Raw genomic sequence first — 19,154 nt, forward strand, 5'->3', positions numbered from 1 at the left:
CAACTTGCTAGTTGGATTAAAGTGCCTTGTCTTATCTTGACCCAGGCTTTCCTTTTTTCCACGCAAAAAAGTATTTCCTTAGATTTTGAGAAACTTAATTATAAGTTACCATGACTTTTTTTCCAAGGGATAGAAATGATCAAAGCATATCATAAATTCATAATAATTTTTTTAAAAAAAGGCTTGTTATAGTGATAGAAATTTGTTGTTAATTTGAAATAGATTGAATTGACAAACGAATGGACAATGTCAACTTGCATAATCTAACTTCATTTATGAATACTTTAAAAGCTTTTTAATTAAGTAATAATTTTTTTATTTGAGATTGTAATACCCTCTCTGTCCTTTTTTTATCTTTATTTGACATTCTCAATAATCAAAACAAAGAATTTGATTTTGATATATTTTACATTAAAAATTTAAAAATTTTAATAATATAATTAATAAGAATATTAAATGTCTAAATAGAAAAAATTATTTAAGGACATTCAAAAAAGAAAAATGGAAAAAAAAGAACGAAAAGAGTAGTATTTTTAAGATAAAATTCTTGGAAATATAACACTTTAATTATATATAATTGAATATAATAATTTATTAATTCATTTTGATTTGATTTATAAAAGAAATTATAAAACTTTCCAAATTTATTATTGGGCAAAAAGAAATCGCTGGCAGTGGAAGTGTATTTTCCACAGTCAAAGTCAAGCATTACTCGAGAGACGGTTCTTTATATAAACAAATACATTACTTTACAAATTAAACATGACAAAGACAATACAGCCACGGGTAAACGGTGAATTGACAAGTGTAAGTCGATGGAAACGGCCAACAAGTTCTTGACTTTGCTGTAAGTTAAGGATGATCAAGTCAAATGTCAAAATCAAACCAAGTTTTCCCACCAAAAAGTTGAACTACAGATGAGTATTAACGGTAGGTTTCAGCAGGGATTCTTGCAAACTACTACTACTTGAAAACAGCAATCTCGGAACAACAATGGAGGTTGGCAGGCATCCCAGCTTAAACTCACCCACAACTTAAACCGCATTAACATTGATTGAAGACCTTCCACTTCATGTCTGCAGATATAAGGCAGCATGATACGACACAATCAACATCAGGAATAAACATTCTCAACCAACCATTGAGCTTTAATCTGCTTGCGGGTCTAAATGGTTTTCGTAAACCCAGAATGGGGGATGCATCTTCAGCGAAACAGATCTTGATCTTCTAGGCCAGAAGGTAATAATAATGTACAATTCTGGACCGGCCTCCAATCTTTCAAGCTCTTTTCAATCTCAAGAGATTTAAGATTGAGATCTGCTTATGCTCAACCCTTCTCATTATGCTATAGAACTTGCATATCCAGATATCAAATCCATGTTTTGCCAATGTATGTTGCTGTCATGTTGACTAGTAAGCATACCTTTATCAATAGAATTAACCAGTCACTGTAAGACCTGGCTGATAAATATTCTGCTTCTGTTCAGGAAACTATGTCAAAGTCTATTTCTCTGGAGACCATGAAGCCCTTTAGCCCTTCAGCCATTCCAGATGGAAAGCTGGAAGATCATGACAAAATAATCATATTAAAATGAAAGTAATGCAAATTTTTGTTGAATTTGTATGCCTCAATTTACCATGTGATTTAAAATACATATCACTTATTATGATCTAATGATGTCCAAAATTCCATAAAAAAATGATACAAAATTTAAACTCTGAGGATTTCATACCGACTTGCAAGCAGCAACATGCTTCATATGCATACCAATGATTATGGCATTTCCCCTTAGATTAGAAGTCAATCAACTGTGTTCTGCAGTTAGGATGAAGATTGTCAGGGTTTAAACCAATGATTAGTGGTAGAGTTGGAGAGAAGATTGACACAGTTCGCTAGTTAGTTGAAAGTTGCCAGACTTTTAAGTAAACCTTCCAATCAGCACCTGTGTTAGGGGGCACATAGTAAATAGACTAGTATTACACTTGCTATTACTAATAAAACATTTACAAAAATTAAGCAGATGTATTCATTCAATTCCATTATAAAATCATTCAGCAATTGGACCAAAAAAATGCCATATGAAATGCATTTCAAGATAGATAATTCGAGAATCATATGAAAGTAAGATTTGCACTCATAATCAGCACAGCTGACTCAGAAATAGATCATTTCAGATCCCGTTTCAGCTAAGTCAGCGGAATCTTGGCTTGGCAACTGCAAATGTTGAGATTTTTTTATTTTTGGTTGTCTAGTGTAGAGAATTCAGTTTAAAGCTTGACCCGTCTAGCCCAACTTGGCCTAGCAAGATGAAACCAGTCTTACAACCACACAATTTAGTCATGATGATAAAGTCAGCATACATTTGACAATGAACTTATTCTAGCTTGTCATTGACTAATTATTATGATAATTGCACATTGCACCTAATGAGTTGATGGAACATGCAGATTCATTTAGAGTGCACAAATCCTTACCCCCAAAATGATAAGAAAATGATTTTTCATGTCACACTAGACCTCATATTCAGGCACTCATCCTCAGAAGTGGACACCAGATTGACCAGGAATTTTAAAGAGCATGCTCATCCATGTTGCTGAAGCATGTGTCGTTGGCAGTCAGAATGCTACATTCCTGCTTCATTAGACAAAGCAATGTTCCCAATATAGTGTAGATGTTTAAAGTTTTAGGGTGAGATTTATCACTTGAGCCAAACACATTAACACCACCAGCAATCTCCATCCAGCTACAACCAGGAATTTTGTAATCACAGTGGTCCATCATCATGTTTCGCACACTTGCCGCATCTAACCATCTCCCTTTATAAGCATACATGTTAGAGAGAAGAGTATAATTCACAGGTTTCTTGGGCTCCAAGACAACAAGCTTTTCTGCTGCCCACTTGGCCAACTTTATGTTGCCATGGATATTACATGCCCCTATGAATGCTCCCAAAGTGTCCGGTGTACATGCAATGGGATTAGATGTTAAAACATTAAAAGCCTCATCAAGAAGACCAGCTCGACCAAGAAGATCAACAAGACAAGTATAGTGCTCTGAATCTGGAATAATTTGATAGTCATTCATCATTATATTGAAATAATCAAGCCCCTCACTCACTAGCCCTCCGTGGCTACAGGCAGAAAGAATCCCAATAAAGGCAATTTGATCTGGCCTTACACTAGTGGCTAACATTTTCTCAAAAACTTTAATACTTTGTTTTGAAAGACCATGGAATGCATAAGCACCTATAATCGATGTCCATGTAACTAGATCAGGCTCTGCAACTGAAACAAAACATTGAAATGCAGCATCTATGCTACCACATTTGGAGTATGCATTTATTAAAGCATTTGCAACTGATAAGAAGGACTCAAACCCATTTTTAACCACATAAGCATGGACTGGGCCCATTTCACTAGAGGTGGATACAATACCACATGAGCTAAGTATGCTTGACAAAGTTAGTTCATCTGGACTGAAATTTTGAAGCTTCATTTCTCTAAGAAGTTCCATAGCCTTTTCCACATCTCCATGCTTCCCATAACCTACAATCATAGTATTCCAAGACACAACATTTCTAGCAGTCATCCCATCGAAAGCCTTCTGAGCATCATCGAAGTTTCCACTCTTTACATACATATCAACAAGTGCACTCGCCACAGGAACATCTAAATTAAAACAAAGTTTAACAATAAGACCATGAACCTGACTCCCGAATTCATATAACCCCCAACTCCCGCATGAATTAAGCAAAGAACAAAACGTATAACCATCCCCTTTAACACCTTCCTTCTTCATCATATCAAAAACCTCAAAAGCCTCTTCTGTTAAAGCATTTGAAGCATAACAAGAAACCATGACATTCCACAACACCAAATCTCTATAAAGCACTTGATCGAAAACCCGTCTGGCTTCTTCAACTAGGCCACATTTCCCATATAAATCAACAAGAGCACTGCCCACAAAACAATCAAATAAGATCCCCGATTTCACGATAAAACAATGTAATCCTCTACCAAAAACGATGTCATTTAGCTCAATGGAAGCACGAAGCAAACCGCTCAAAGTTATATGATCAAAACCTACGTTGTTTATCAACATTTTCTTAAAATAAGAAAAACCCAGATTAAGACTACACTTACAAATCATTGTGTTCCACGTCACCAAGTTTCTAACACGCATTTCATCGAACAACTTCTCTGCGTCGGAAAAATGCTTCGATTTGACGTACAAATTTAGCATTTGGTTTTGCAAAGAAAGTACGTTATTCAATCCCAACTTTATTATGTGCAAATGTAGTTGTTTCCCTTCCTCAAGGAGACCCATTTTGTATGAGAATTTGACGGCATGGGAGTAGAAGCGAGTCGACTCGGAATGCAGTGTCGAGTCTCTGAGTGTACTCAATGGTAGAGATCGATTGGGATTCGTGGCGCGTAATTGGTTGGTTTTTTGAGGGAGGGTAGGTGAAGAAGATAACTGTCGTTTGAAATGGACGGTGGAGATCGAAGGAGTGCTGCATGTCGAAGGCATAGGATCAGAGCGTGCGAAGATGACCGTTGAAGGAGGCGGCAGCCGACATGCAATTTTAATTGTCTTAGTAGATACTTACTCTGTTGGCTACATTCCAAAAAAAAATGCCTTGCTCCAATTATCTTATCCATTTAAATTTTAAACTATAATATTATCATGAATTTTTATACTCCAAATTAGGCGAGATATGCAATTAAACTATGGTTATTTTTCTAGTTTAAGACCCTAAATTTAATTTATCTTTTCCCCTAAAATGTACTATTATAATTTTTAAATATTTTAGGTCTAATTCACTAATTGTCGAATGTCAACGTTTTCATGAAAACCTTTCGAGAACCATAACAGCATATTCTACTATTATACAAATATTTATATAACATTTTTATAAATTATTGAATATTAATATGACATATTAATATAATACATTAATATCTATAATATTTTAAGTAATAATCACTTATAATAATATATTTTACTTATAATAAAAGTATAAAAGTTTAATTGAATATATTAAAAGAGTAAGAGTTTATTTAAAATTTTTTTGAATAGTTTGAGATTTTTTAAAGCCTATTACTTGAATAAAAATATGACTATATATTTTTTAAAAAATTAATACGACGATGGACTTGCAATTTATACTCATTTTTTGGCTTTTTGTTAATAATTTTTAAAATTTTAATTCGTCATTCCTTACCTAAAAATCGTTTTTTGGCTTCTAAGATTCTTTTCATACCATGTAGAAACCCCGGACTCTGACTTTATTTACGTACAAAGACAAAGAAAATTCCAACAGGGTTTTTGCAGCAAAACAAATCATTGCACTCAATTAAAACTAGAATTAAGAAAAGAAAAAGAAAACAATTAAATCATGAGAGAACGCTGAGTGGAGCGCGTACTGTTTAGGAAACTATATAACAACAGACAAAAATCCTAGGAAAAAACAAAAGGAAGGGGAAGAAAAGAAAAAGAAGAAACCAAAAGCTCTCTCAGAACCCTCGTCTCACTTTCTTTTCACTCTTTCGGGTTGGAATTTGGGCTTGAATTCTCCGCCTCGCCCCCTCTCCGCCACCGCCGCCGCTTTAAAAGGTTAAATTTTTACTATTTTTTTTCTTCACCGATGAACTATTTTTATATTTCATTAGAAAATATTTCTGTTTCCCTCTGCTACATGTCACTTTACCCTTTTCTGTCCCAGAATTCTCGAATTAGGGTTTATGAAACTGATACGCCTTCCATTTTTTTTCATTTGTATATGGATTTTTTCGTCTTTATTGATATTCCTGTCAATTTGTGATTAATTTCGGATATTTTGAATCTGAACTGTTTTTGCGATGTGGTTTTAACTTTAAGGTGACTTAATTAGCTTGTGATAATTATATTTGGATTTTTTTAAAGCTAAAGTTTGAAAGTTGTAAATTATTTGTGAAAAGGTTTGTGATTTTTAGGTCTTTAGTGTCTGGTTTATGGTGATTTTTGGACTTCTGATTTTCCATTTTTAGATAATGTGGCACTAAGAGGCTTAATTTCGTATTTTCTAGCTTATAAGGAACTGATTTTGCATGAAATGCTGAAATTTCATTTAAAAGAATCTCTTCCAAAGACCATACTCTGTATAAGTGGCTTCATTCCATATCTGTTTGTTTTCATTCTCGAGTTGTACATTGTATGCTAATGCATGCATCTGTAATTTGTGCTGTTAGATAGTAATACATGCACTGGTGCTTTTGTGAAGGTGCTAACTTGTTATTTCCTTGTATCTAAAGGCTCGGTAAAATGATAATTGTTTGATATTTGTATATAATTTGCGTATATTGGGGGGTAGTTTATTTGTTGGTATTCCAACTTATGTTCACATCATTGGTTGGTCATGGTTAGTGTTAATATAGTTACTTTTATTGTTCACACTTCTCAAAGCGTAACTCTCTTTTGTTAGTATGTTACATGTTTTTTTCTTGGCTAGTAAGTTGATTTTTGTCCCCTTATGTTTAAACCTGTGACATTCTACATGTCCTTTGATGTCAAATAACAGGGGAAAATGTAACAAGCTCTATCTGCATTGGGTGGATGACAAAGATAACTGTGCGATATGGGAGGTTGCTGTTGTTCTTCCAGGAAACCTCATCTGCATGGGACGCCTGTATATTACTATGTTAGTAATATGCTCATCCTATTATATATCTCTAATGTCTTTAGTATCTTAGTATAACTCCTTCTTCATACTTGAGAATGAAAGTTGTTTATTTGGAATATTGGAAGTACTCACTCACCATTATCCAAAATAACAGGTGGGAAAAGGAATGGAAAAGGAAGAAGCAAAGAAGAATGAATGAAGATATTTTGAACTACCCTTAATTCACTCTTTTTTGTAATTGATTATTTAATGAAACTTCTATTCTTCTTAAATCCCTTTCATTCCTTCTTCCTTCACTTGAACTGGTTGTAGAACCTGTGATCTGCAACTGATCTTTTGGCTGACTAACGTTGGGAGCTTTTTAATGACTCAAGGATTTTCTGCCAAAAGGCAGAAGCTCGAGTGCTGTTCTGTCGTCTCCTTGTTGTTAGGTGCAAACTGAATAGTGATGTCTGTGTGTATGCATGCTCAAATTTGTGGAAACAGTTGTTATACTTTTCTGTTTCTACTTGTTTGAATATTTATTGTATTTTTTAAAAAAATATTGATGATAGAGCAAATAAAATTATATTTGGTATCTGAATCTAATAATCCCCCATACATGAGAACTTCCTCCACCAAATACCATAAAAATACTCATGCACGAGAGAGTGTTTATGTGTGTGAGGATGGAGCTTTTGTGTTGTTTGTTTACATGGCCACTAGGCTAATAGAAGCTTACCTAGTAATTTCTAATTGGTTTAGGTGGAGATCTCTTTTTATCTACTATCTTGATGTAAGGGTCCATGAGAATCTCTGTCTATCATGTATCATTCTTTGAATTTTAAAACCCCTTTCCACAGTGTCCACCAGCTTTGGAAGAGAATGACTCCTTAACACCTCATGATGGGTCAGCCTCTGCAATGGCTGCAGGACTCCTGGTTAATTTGGATCTAGAAGTACCCGACACATTTAGGCCCCCTCCAGCACCTTTGCCATATGATGTGGTCCTGGGATGTCCACAGTCAACCGATTCAGAGTCTTTCAGAGAAACTATCAGTGGGGGTAGTTTTGAGACACTGCCGACGTGTGAAGATCTTGAGGAATCAGACTGCAAAACACAGTCTAGTTCTTTGCTTCTTTCACCAAGAAAATCAGAAGTCTCAAAATTAACTGAACCTAAGGAATTATTGACAGAGGAAGAGGATGCCTGTCCCATTTGTCTTGAAGGTACTGTGCTCTCATTGTCTAAGGCATTAATTGCTAGTAGTGCAAGTCTGCAATATCTAATTACCATGTTTGCCAGTGACTGTTTAGTGTAAGTTAAAAGTAATCTCAATTTCCTTGTTAATTTAACATCTTTAGCAGCTCATAAGTGATTGCTTGCCTGTTATGGTGTATGCACATGCAGAGTATGACTCAGAGAATCCAAAACTTATCACAAAATGTGAACATCATTTTCACCTTTCATGCATTTTGGAGTGGATGGAAAGAAGTGACACCTGCCCCATATGCGATCAGGTTTGCCTTTTTCAAGTTGCTATTAATTGTAGCTGATTACCCTGCACAGGTTTAACCTGGTTGTACAGGAATTAACTTGGGATGAGATTTAGATTCATACTTGTCGGATGCAATTTACTGTACCAAGGATATGGACTTAAATTTTATCTGTGTCTTGCAGGGTGGTTCAAGTACTTAGGCTTTACTACTTGGAGCAGTTTTACTGAAAAAAAATAGTATAATAGTTAAATCATAAATCATATGAGTCTGCAGTGTCTTTTAATTCCCTGTGCCAAATCTTGCACTTTGCATCACCTTGCAGGTTGAATATGTTTATGCCTAAGTCTACAAACTAGTTATGTCTTCTACTTTTTTAATGTTACAGGAAATGATATTTGACCAGACTTTTGATCAATAACTCTTTATTCAAGATGGAATTGCTTTGTTGTCTGAGAGTATAGCTTGCCACTCAGGGTGCTGCAGATGCATGTTAGTTCTTGGTTGCAGCTGGTCAGATGGTGCCCAAAAATTGAATTTTACCTAAGTTTTTTAGTTATATAAAAGGTTGCGTGTATTCAAGCTGTCAATGTTTTCCTCAATTCTTCAAGGTTACGAGAGTAAAGAATCAAGTTGACACAATCTGATAACACAGCTCGGGACGTTAATGCTCCTCTTCTGTGGTTAAATACTTCGTTATCAGTTGTCAGATCAGTGGGGGAATGATGGTGCAAACTACAAAGTCATTGGAGGGATCAGAATCAGATGCAATGGAGGTTTGTTTGCGAAAAAGAATGAGCAATTGTCAGTCTGCCTTGCTTCATTTGATGATAATCTCAGTTTTACTTGTACAGATTTTCATTTATTTTTGCTTCTTTTCTCTACTTTCAAAATTGAATGTTGTATGCTGCTTATACTCGTATTCCTTTTTGGCCCTTCCTTTTGCAGTGGTTTTGTAAATCACATCTGTTTTCCTATTTAGATGGATTTGTGATGGAGGATGTTTTTCAATGTATCAAAAGCAAGGAATGATTAATGGAAATATATACCAGGTCATATGAATATATAGATCAAGCACTTTTGTCTTTATTTCTAATTTGTTCTTGTACCCAGTGTCGGTTTCTTCTGGTTCAGCCTGAGATAATGTATGATCCAAGATAATCATGTCCACCATGTTGCTTGTCTCTTTACAAAACAGATTTACATTATTTATTCATTTACTCCCTTCTTTCTCTTTCGCCCTTTTAATTCTGCAGTCATTCCCCATCATTCTGCCTCATTACTCTTTGATTTTGCATCAACATTGGAGGTGGAAATTCCAATCTTTTCTTAAGATAATAACTGGCGTAATAGAATTATAACTAGACTTTCTTTCCCTTATGGTTATGGGTCAGATTCAATGTTAGTTTAAACTTTCATATCAAAAAATAAAAAGAGAAAGAAAGTCTACGCCTAATTTTTGGCAGATTGAGAGACCATTTTGCAACCACCAGGAAAAGTAGTGGATTCCGTCAAATTAAAGCAGCTAGGTCCTTCCAATGTTCAGCTTGCGCACCATTTTCATTCAAAACCTTTGGTTTTAAATCCCATGAAAACGACTCCATGTAAACTACAGCCAGCCAGAATTAATGAGTGCTGTATGTTTTAAAATTGAATTTTTCCTCTCCAATGACGGTGGCATAACATAATGACGTCATCATTGGACAGTTTTACTTTTCACGATCATAAATTAATATATCACGTCAATATTACATTGATATTAAATGATAAATATTATTTTAATTAATTATTAATTATAATAATTTATTTGATTTAAAATAAATTATTATAACAATTTAATTGAATGAATTTAAAAAATATTTATTTAAATTTTTTTAAATTATTCAAAAAAAATAAAATATCACGTCAAAAAGGAAAAACCTACTCCACTTGAAATTCAAAACAACATTTTCGTTTGATACAGCTAATACTAATAATCAGCAATGAGCATAGGTGGGCCAGTACAAAGTGGGATCCAAAGCAAGTCCAACACCATGCCCCTTGACCCTGGGCCTCAGCCATCTACCTGAATTTGGAAAGTTCATATAAAACCTTTTTTTTTTTGAAATTAAAAATCCAGAAATTTTGACTTCATATAAAGTAGTAAAAGTAGTAGGAATATGGCGTTGCCCAAACAATGTATTAACTAATTTTTAACGTATTAATTAACAAAAAGTCTTGATTTAGTTGGAAAACAAATTAACATTAATCTCGATTGAGCATAAAATTAATTAGCGTAAATCATCACTCTTCTTGATATGTAATTATGTTAAGTTCGCTTTGTGATAACCAAGTAAATATTAGTATAAACTATGATGGAGAAAGAAGTAGTAGAACACAAGAGAAAGGTCAAACAAAGGAGCAGTGGGGTTTGAATTATAAAATGTTTGGACCAATCTGATTTGAGCACATCCTCCCTTGGATATGGTCTTTCCCGTCCTTCTCCATTCACCATCACTAAATCCAAAAAGGCCACCTCAGCCGCATGCCTCGAGACTCTAGAGCGGAGTTTTCTCATACTCAATAGTCAATACCTTTTTTCCACGAATTTTAGTGTTTCTTTTTGGTTTGCTTTTAACAGTCCCCTTGTTGAAAACAGAGGATCCGTGAGTGGACTTAGCCACATTTGTCTGCCACAACAATCACTCTCTCTTAGACTCTTTCCTTCACCTGCTTTTTTACCAAGATGCCCCTCCTCATACTCCTTAATGAAACAACCCAACTTAATGCCACTTCATATCCATCTTTTCTCTCAGATTTTTCACATAAATGTGATTCTCATGCTTCTTGTTTTTATCTACATTTTCACTTTTAAAGATTGGGTTTTTAGTTTAAATCCATTAGATTCAATTATTAGAGAGCAAAAGGTCAGAAAGGATGTGTACCAAGAGAAAAACCAGCAGGTCAGATTGCTAGGATTACATCATGTTTGTCATGGACTAAATTTTAAGACATCATGTTAAAGTAGAACTGTGATTAGGAGAATACTAATATGGTAATTTCCTGAATAGTTCCGAAAAGTTTTAATCTTTTTTGGGTTGTGTCCGTGAATGGCAGCTTTTACAGATTTCTATAAGAATCCTCTCTTTATCTTTTCTCACTTTCTCTCTCTGCCTCCCACTTGAATAGCACTTACAGGGTGCTTTGCTTGCTTAGTTTGCTTCAACAATTTTCTAGATTCCCGGTTTCCATGTCAACTTCCAAAAAGAAACCATCAGACCAAAAGTCCAAACCAAACCAAATCATAAACGAGAACAGAACACCATCTCTCTCCACCGAAACCTCTGATTGAGATGTCATTACTCACTACTTCCCCTTCTTTCATGTCTTCTCTTTCCTTCCTTCTCTTCATCCTACTCCTTGCATTTCACACCCAACATGCAAACTTTGTCGCCAAATCTCCACTAAATGAGCATTTTTCAGAATACCGCATGGACAGTTCTTCTGAATTTCCCATTTCACATAAAGAAACATTCAAAATCCATTCCAAAGCCAGGAAATTGAAGTCCGCCAATGTTATCATCAGAGGAAACGAAACCATTCAAAGTGTTAACCGTACTTTCCAGCTGGGTTTCTTTAGCACAAACGGGGAATCCAATTGGTATTTAGGAATCTGGTACGCCATCCCTACTCAAACGCGGGTTTGGGTTGCCAATCGTGAAAACCCCATCAAAAATATCTCCCAATCTTCATTAGAAATCACTGAAACAGGGCAGTTAGCAGTAAAGGAGTCGCCAGATTCAATCGTTTGGCAGAGCACAAACACGGAAAAAGCAAAAAGGTTCGCTCTTTTAGAGAGTGGAAATCTGGTGCTATATTCAACAGAAGGTTCAAAAATATGGCAAAGCTTTGATCATCCAACAGATACGTGGCTGCCAGGGATGAACATCACCACCCAACGATCTTTAACCTCTTGGAAAAGCTTGTTTGACCCATCTCCAGGACACTTCTCTTTAAGGCTAAATCCCCAAGCGTTCAACGAGTTTCAGCTAGTTTACAATTCAACCAATGTGTATTGGTCTACAGGGAAGTGGACTGGGACAGCTTTCGCCAATGTGCCAGAAATGACAATCCGTTATATTTACAAGTTCCATTTCTCTGACCCTTACTTGCCGACGGCGTCGTTTTGGTACACAGAAAGAGCGCTGGATAACGGGTTGGAACTGCCTTTGACGAGGTTTCAGGTTGATGTTAACGGGCAGCTGAAGCAATTCACGTGGTCATCACAGACCGAGAATTGGAACATGTTTTGGTCAGAACCAGAGGATAAGTGCAAAGTTTACGGTTTGTGCGGTTTTTTTGGGTCTTGTGTTAGTACATCTTTAAAACCTTGTGTTTGTCTTAATGGTTTTAGGCCTGTGGATGATGAGGGTTGGAAATCTGAGGATTTTACTAGTGGTTGTAGACGAGAAAGTGATGATTTTTGTAAGGATAAAGATGGATTTGAGGAAGTTGCTGATGTAGGGTTTGATGGAGGAACTACGGTGTCGTTTCAAGGTAGTAGGAGTTCTTGTGAGAAGTCTTGTTTGAGTAATTGCTCTTGTATTGGGTTGTTTCATAATGGGAGGAGTAATCTGTGTAAGAATGTGTATGGGTCTTTGTTGAATTTGAGAAATTTGAGCTCTGATGGTTTGAATGAGGATGTGTTTTATATTAGGGTGCCAAAAGAAGGAATTGTAAAAGAAAATGTGTCTAAAACTATGGTCTTGGTTGGTAGCATTGTTGGGTCTATTGCAGCTTTTGGGTTCATGGGGGTGATTTTGTTGGTTTTGAAAAAGAGAAGAGAGAACAAGAAGGGGAAGGATGATGATGGTGTTTTTCCAGGGTTGAATATGAAGGTATTCACTTACAAAGAGCTTAATAGTGTGACTCGAGGATTTTCAGAAAAACTGGGGCATGGTGGATTTGGTGCGGTGTTTCGAGGTGAGTTATCAGATTCTACTCCTGTTGCTGTTAAACGCCTTGAAAGGCCAGGGAGTGGTGAGAAAGAGTTCCGGGCAGAGGTCTGCACAATTGGCAACATTCAACATGTCAATCTTGTGAGACTCAGAGGGTTTTGCTCTGAGAATTCTCGTAGATTATTAGTTTATGATTACATGCCCAATGGTCCTCTGAGTGCATACTTACGCCGAGATGGTCCTAATTTGTGCTGGGATGTTAGATTCCGGGTGGCAGTTGGCACTGCAAGAGGTATAGCATATTTACATGAGGAATGTAGGGACTGCATCATCCATTGTGATATCAAACCCGAAAACATTCTCTTGGATGGTGATTACATGGCTAAGGTATCAGATTTTGGATTGGCAAAGCTAGTTGGCAGGGATTTTAGCAGGGTATTAGCCACAATGAGGGGCACTTGGGGCTATGTTGCCCCAGAATGGATATCTGGTCTGGCAATTACACCAAAAGCCGATGTTTATAGTTATGGGATGACATTGTTGGAACTAATTGGTGGCCGCAGAAATGTCGAGGCACCACAATCTGCAGGAAACGCCAATGTTTATGGTGAGGGAGGGTATGGGGAGAAGTGGTTTTTCCCTCCATGGGCGGCACGCCAAATAATTGAGGGCAATGTGGCCGCAATTGTGGACAGTAGGCTTGGTGTCGCTTATAACGTTGAGGAGGCTGAGCGCCTTGCATTGGTAGCAATCTGGTGCATACAAGATGACGAGGAAACAAGGCCTACAATGGGGATGGTGGTAAAGATGTTAGAGGGAGTGGTGGAAGTGGCCATTCCTCCACCACCAAAACTGATACAGGCACTAGTTGCTGGGGAGTCTTATCGTGGTGTTAGAATGGATTCTGGCATGTCTACAGCTGGCGGATGCTCTGACTACAACGTTGGATTTTCAAGTGCTGGTTCACGGTCATCTCTTGGTAATCTCTCTTCCCCTTTGGATGAGAATTTGGATGTATAATTGACAAGATTATTGATGATAACTGACCAAAGTTGTATACAATGTCATTCCTCTCTTCCAATGTTTTTTACATTAGCCTGGATTTGACTCGCAGAGAGCCAATTTTCTGTTCATTTTGTCTAAAGCACATTATAAATGGGAGTTTTTTTTTTATTGTAACATATGCCTGGATTTGGCTCGGGAACCTGTTGTAACTAGTTGTGGACACTTGTTTTGTTGGTCTTGCCTCTACCGATGGTTGCATGTGCATTCAGATGCAAAGGAATGTCCTGTCAGCAAAGGAGAGGTAACGGTTAAAACTCTGGACCCAATTTATGGTCGGGCGAACATTACCCATGAGCCAGAAGAGGACTCAGGTCTTAAGATCCCTCCTCGGCGCACTGCACGGGCGGATGGACAGTCGGAGGCAAACTATTCAAAGGACTGCTTTAAATCTCCCGTTGGAGGAGATGATTCGCCATCTTGGAAGCAGATTTGATTTGTCCCCTGACCTCACTCCACCACAGGAGGCCAATGGTGCTCGGGAAACTACAGAAAGAAGTATTTCCATCCTTAACAGGATTTTGACATCTCGAGGAGAGCAAAATACAGGTGTGTCCCTTGCTGATGTTGACTTGACACCTAGCAGCACAACTGGTAATGAGGTTATGTCCTCCCGGATTCATTCTTTGTATCTTCAAAGACAATCACAAATTCGAGGAGCTGCAAGATTTACTTCTCTGACATCTGCACTGAGTTCAGCAGAAAGGTTAGTTGAGGCATATTTTCGAAGCAACCCGGTGGGAAGAAATCAGGAGCAGCCACCCCCAGTTGATGATGGAGATTCTTTCTCAAGCATTGCTGCTGTAATAAACTCGGAGAGTTAAATGGACACTGCCGTCGAAATAGACTCAGTGGTATCACTTTCAGCTTCATCTTCTAGAGGAAGAAACGATGCTTCAAGGGTTTCAGATGTTGACAGTAGTGACTCTAATGCACATTGAAGGAGACGACTGAACTAGGAACTAGAAAGATTTATGATTTCGACGAGGGTGATCAGAAAGCTTTCAAATATATTGTGCTTGCATTATATATGTGAATTGAAATGTTATTATCCTTTCCTAAGCTTCCGTCCTTGATGTTGTATGGCAAAACAAATTTGTACGGAACTAGTAGACCCATCTTTGCTCTCGCTGTACATAACCATGCAAGCCTCATATATCTGATTATCGTTGCGTTCAAAAAAATAAAATTCCCATAAAAGCGTTGGCAGGGTGTTTGGGGTCAAAGGGTTAATGACTACAGCTTTGACATTCCCCAATGGCAGATACGAAGGATAATGCCCCATCATCATCTCACCCAAAAAGCAACTTGCATCTGCCCTTTTGCTTTGGCTTTTCAGCCACTGCGGAGTGAAGAGTCATGGTCTCCTTTTTGACGCTTTCTAGCAGGAAATGAACGGATGAAAATACTAGTGTCTTTGCAGTTCTTTTATGTGACTCGACAGCTGTAGGCGTTCACTGTTGATCTCTGGAGAAACCTTGACAATGTTGAAATGTAGTTGGATTGGGCTCAGCTTCATTCAACGCAAGTTTCTTTGTCTGAACCCAAAGAAGCTCTTAGCCCACAAGTTTCAAGTCTTTCGACCAGAAATTTTTAGATATGATATATTATCCATAATAGATAAAGTGCGAGTTGGGGACCATAATGCTCGTGTTCTTAGCATATGACTGGGAAGCAAAAGCCCTCACCTTCAAATCAAGATATGCCACCAAAGGGAATTCACCCATGTGGACAGCTTTAACTTCATGGATTGGGTAGCACCAGATCCGGAGCCCTTAGAGCAAAAACAGAAACTAACTGTATTAACTGTAAACAAACGTATTGAATAATGCTTGTCCTGAGGCTTGAGAGGTTAAGACTCAGTCAACTCCCCTCCCGCTCTCTCATGCTTGAAGCTGGTTTCTTCCATGGTCATCCTAGTTTATAGCCAAAATCAACCATTGCTAAAACCCTTGTACATACTTCCACAAAAAATAAAAACTAATTACATATATAAATTTAAACAAAAAAAAAGGGTATTAAAATTTTCTTCATATTGACTCATTTCAAAGGATCAAAGAAAAAACCAGAAGAATCAAAAGGGTTCATTAAAAGTGTGGCAAAATTGCGAATACAAAAGAGTATGAGCTGCAAAATGCAGCGGAGAAAATCAATCCATCCTCTGCCGGATCGTCACCTACAGTGAAACTTATGGAGAATCAACTGAACAGTACAGCGCCATTGATATCCAACTTGGAATCCGCCGAACTCCACCCTGCACCTTCAAGTTTGATTAGTGAGGGAGGAGACTATCCTCCTATACAAAGTTTTGAAGATGCGAAAAACATATGTTTCATTGAGTCCTCCAAGCTATGGGCAATTGCTACTCCTATTGCATTCAATATTTGGTGCAATTATGGAATTAACTCATTTACTAATATCTTCGTTGGCCATATTGGAGACATCGAGCTTTCAGCTGTTGCCATTGCTTTATCTGTCGTTGCAAACTTCTCTTTTGGCTTCATGGTTAGCTTCTCTAACATTCTGCGGTTTTAATTTGCTTCTTCATTTAAGGAGTAACAAATCCATTGAAAATTTTCGTGATTTCTTCCGCAAATGTTGCATGATTCTTGACTACCAATCTTTAATCTGTTCGTTAAACTGCAGCTTGGGATGGCAAGTGCACTAGAGACGCTATGTGGGCAGGCATTTGGTGCAGGACAAATAGACTTACTTGGTGTATACATGCAGCGATCATGGATAATCCTATTTGGAGCCTGCTTTGCCCTGTTGCCTCTCTACCTGTACGCCACACCAATCCTAAAACTCCTTGGGCAAGAGCATGACATTGCAGACCTAGCTGGGGAATTCACCATGCAAGTTATACCTCAAATGTTCTCATTAGCTATCAATTTCCCAACCCAAAAGTTCCTACAGGCACAGAGCAAGGTTGGAATCTTGGCGTGGATAGGTTTCGTGGCCTTGTTCGGACATATTGTGATAATTTATCTATTTGTCAATGTGTTCAAGTGGGGTACCGCTGGTGCCGCTGCCGCTTATGACATCTCAGCTTGGGCGATTTCTGTGGCTCAAGTCGTTTATGTGGTAGGTTGGTGCAAGGAGGGTTGGACCGGATTGTCTTGGTTAGCCTTCAAGGATCTTTGGGGTTTTGTCAAACTTTCTGTAGCTTCAGCTGTGATGCTTTGCTTAGAGATTTGGTATTTCATGATGATAATTGTTCTTACCGGTCACCTTGACGATCCTGTCATTGCAGTTGGGTCTCTTTCTATCTGGTGAGACCACATCACTAGTCTGAATCTCTCAATTCTGCCCCTCTTTTTCTTCTTTTTTTCTATAATTGAGTTTTATCCCATTATGTGTCTCAGCATGAACATTAACGGCTGGGAAGGCATGTTATTTATAGGAATAAACGCTGCTATAAGGTAACAAAAAGATTTGGTATTTCATTATGATCTTGCTTGCCTTTTGTTCTACTGATGTTGATGTTGATGTTGGTTGCTTTTTACAGTGTTAGAGTCTCCAATGAGCTTGGGTCGGCACATCCTAGAGCCGCAAAGTATTCTGTCGTTGTCACGGTTGTAGAATCTCTTCTTATAGGATTACTTTCTGCAGTCATCATCCTGGCAACCAGAAACAAATTTTCCATCATCTTCACAGATAGTAAAGAGATGCAAAGGGCCGTAGCACATTTAGCTCATCTTCTTGGTATAACCATGGTGCTAAACAGTGTCCAGCCAGTTATATCAGGTGAGCAATTCAACCCATCGAAAAACCAAGGAAAAACAAATTGGATTTCAGGAAATAATCGTGCTGTTATTGCAGGTGTCGCTGTGGGAGGAGGTTGGCAAGCCTTGGTAGCTTATATAAACTTGTTCTGTTATTACATCATTGGTCTCCCCCTTGGGTTTCTTCTCGGTTATCATTTCCAATTTGGAGTGGAGGTAAAGTACCAGGCTCTTATCTCTCATTTCTTAATTATAAATATTCATTTCACAGATTGATTAAACTGACAAGTGAGTATACTCATTTAACAATTCCATTTTATAATAATTTATCCGCAATTATCATGAAATATCATACATCAAACCTAAGGGTGCAAACCCACATTTCTTCCCTCCTCTTTTTGGCTTCATCATCGGTATCCCAATGTTGCAGGGCATTTGGGTGGGAATGATATTTGGGACTTTCTTGCAGACATTAATCCTCTTGTTTATTATCTATAAAACCAACTGGAACTCAGAGGTGAGGAGACATTGTTGCAAACGTGAATGACATTCATGTGCTTTATAAAATCTAAAAATAGAATCATCAAATTGAGAATGTCATTACAGGTTGAACAGGCATCTGAAAGAATGCGGCAATGGGGAGCAGAGCTCAACGACAATCATGGATCTAACCTTCCCAACTGAAAAATTGGGCCTTTTTTTTTTTGCCTTGCCTGGAACTTCTTTGGACAATTTTTGTGCTCCTAGAAATGCCTAAGTACTTAGGCATTTTGCTTTTGCTTTCTTGTTTTTTTTTTTTGGATTGCTTTGTTTTAGAGCAAAGTATAGTTTCTCTTAGCCGCAGAAGAGTACATGCCAATATGTACAGCTAGCTTGGCTAGATTAATATGTTAGGAAAAAAAAAATTGTACACTAAACCGAAGATTAAGACGCCAATTTCTATAAACAGAATAATATTGTAATCAAATTACGTAAGTCATTAATTGTCATTATTGATTTTTTTTGTTAATTTATAATAGTAAAAAAGATAAATTTCACTAGCATCTTTTGTAATTTTAATTTTAATTTTTTTACATAATATTTTATGGTATTTTATGTAATTAACACATTGTAGATATTTCTTTTCATTAGTATTTTATGAATAACTTGTTATTTTCACAGTAAGTTACACTGTTAATTTTACTAAAAATAATAATCAATAAATATTTAAATTATAAATTATTCAATTAATTTTAAATTAAAATAGTTTAATACTTTCAGTGAATAAAATTTACCGCGAATCATGTAAAAAT

At 37.1% G+C, this 19,154-nt stretch overlaps 4 protein-coding genes across 5 annotated transcripts; 3 read left to right on the forward strand and 1 right to left on the reverse strand.

Moving 5' to 3' along the window:
- LOC18614111 (pentatricopeptide repeat-containing protein At2g46050, mitochondrial) lies at nucleotides 635–4,582 on the reverse strand. Of its 2 annotated transcripts, XM_018114382.1 has the most exons (3): nucleotides 2,476–4,582; nucleotides 1,734–1,816; nucleotides 635–1,559 (listed from the first exon to the last, which is right to left on the reverse strand). In XM_018114382.1, the coding sequence occupies exon 1, from the start codon at nucleotides 4,529–4,531 to the stop codon at nucleotides 2,570–2,572; it is 1,962 nt and encodes a 653-aa protein (XP_017969871.1). In that variant the 5' UTR covers nucleotides 4,532–4,582; the 3' UTR covers nucleotides 635–1,559; nucleotides 1,734–1,816; nucleotides 2,476–2,569. The 2 variants fall into 2 exon arrangements, with proteins under 2 accessions (XP_017969871.1, XP_017969868.1); XM_018114379.1 differs by having other exon boundaries at nucleotides 1,734–4,582.
- LOC18614112 (probable E3 ubiquitin-protein ligase RHB1A) lies at nucleotides 5,394–9,227 on the forward strand. The gene is made up of 5 exons (XM_007051693.2): nucleotides 5,394–5,617; nucleotides 6,561–6,680; nucleotides 7,505–7,871; nucleotides 8,053–8,162; nucleotides 8,527–9,227. The coding sequence occupies exons 2-5, from the start codon at nucleotides 6,618–6,620 to the stop codon at nucleotides 8,557–8,559; spliced, it is 573 nt and encodes a 190-aa protein (XP_007051755.1). The 5' UTR covers nucleotides 5,394–5,617; nucleotides 6,561–6,617; the 3' UTR covers nucleotides 8,560–9,227.
- Nucleotides 11,248–15,303, forward strand: LOC18614114 (G-type lectin S-receptor-like serine/threonine-protein kinase SD2-2). Its single transcript, XM_018114111.1, has 2 exons — nucleotides 11,248–14,054; nucleotides 14,350–15,303. The coding sequence occupies exons 1-2, from the start codon at nucleotides 11,471–11,473 to the stop codon at nucleotides 14,571–14,573; spliced, it is 2,808 nt and encodes a 935-aa protein (XP_017969600.1). The 5' UTR covers nucleotides 11,248–11,470; the 3' UTR covers nucleotides 14,574–15,303.
- Nucleotides 16,202–18,837, forward strand: LOC18614115 (protein DETOXIFICATION 34). The gene is made up of 7 exons (XM_007051697.2): nucleotides 16,202–16,642; nucleotides 16,784–17,409; nucleotides 17,503–17,559; nucleotides 17,646–17,884; nucleotides 17,960–18,078; nucleotides 18,293–18,379; nucleotides 18,469–18,837. Exons 1-7 carry the CDS (start codon nucleotides 16,328–16,330, stop codon nucleotides 18,544–18,546), a joined length of 1,521 nt encoding a protein of 506 aa, XP_007051759.1. The 5' UTR covers nucleotides 16,202–16,327; the 3' UTR covers nucleotides 18,547–18,837.

Source organism: Theobroma cacao, chromosome 1 (assembly GCF_000208745.1).
Source record: "Theobroma cacao cultivar B97-61/B2 chromosome 1, Criollo_cocoa_genome_V2, whole genome shotgun sequence".
Taxonomy (NCBI): Eukaryota; Viridiplantae; Streptophyta; class Magnoliopsida; order Malvales; family Malvaceae; genus Theobroma; species Theobroma cacao.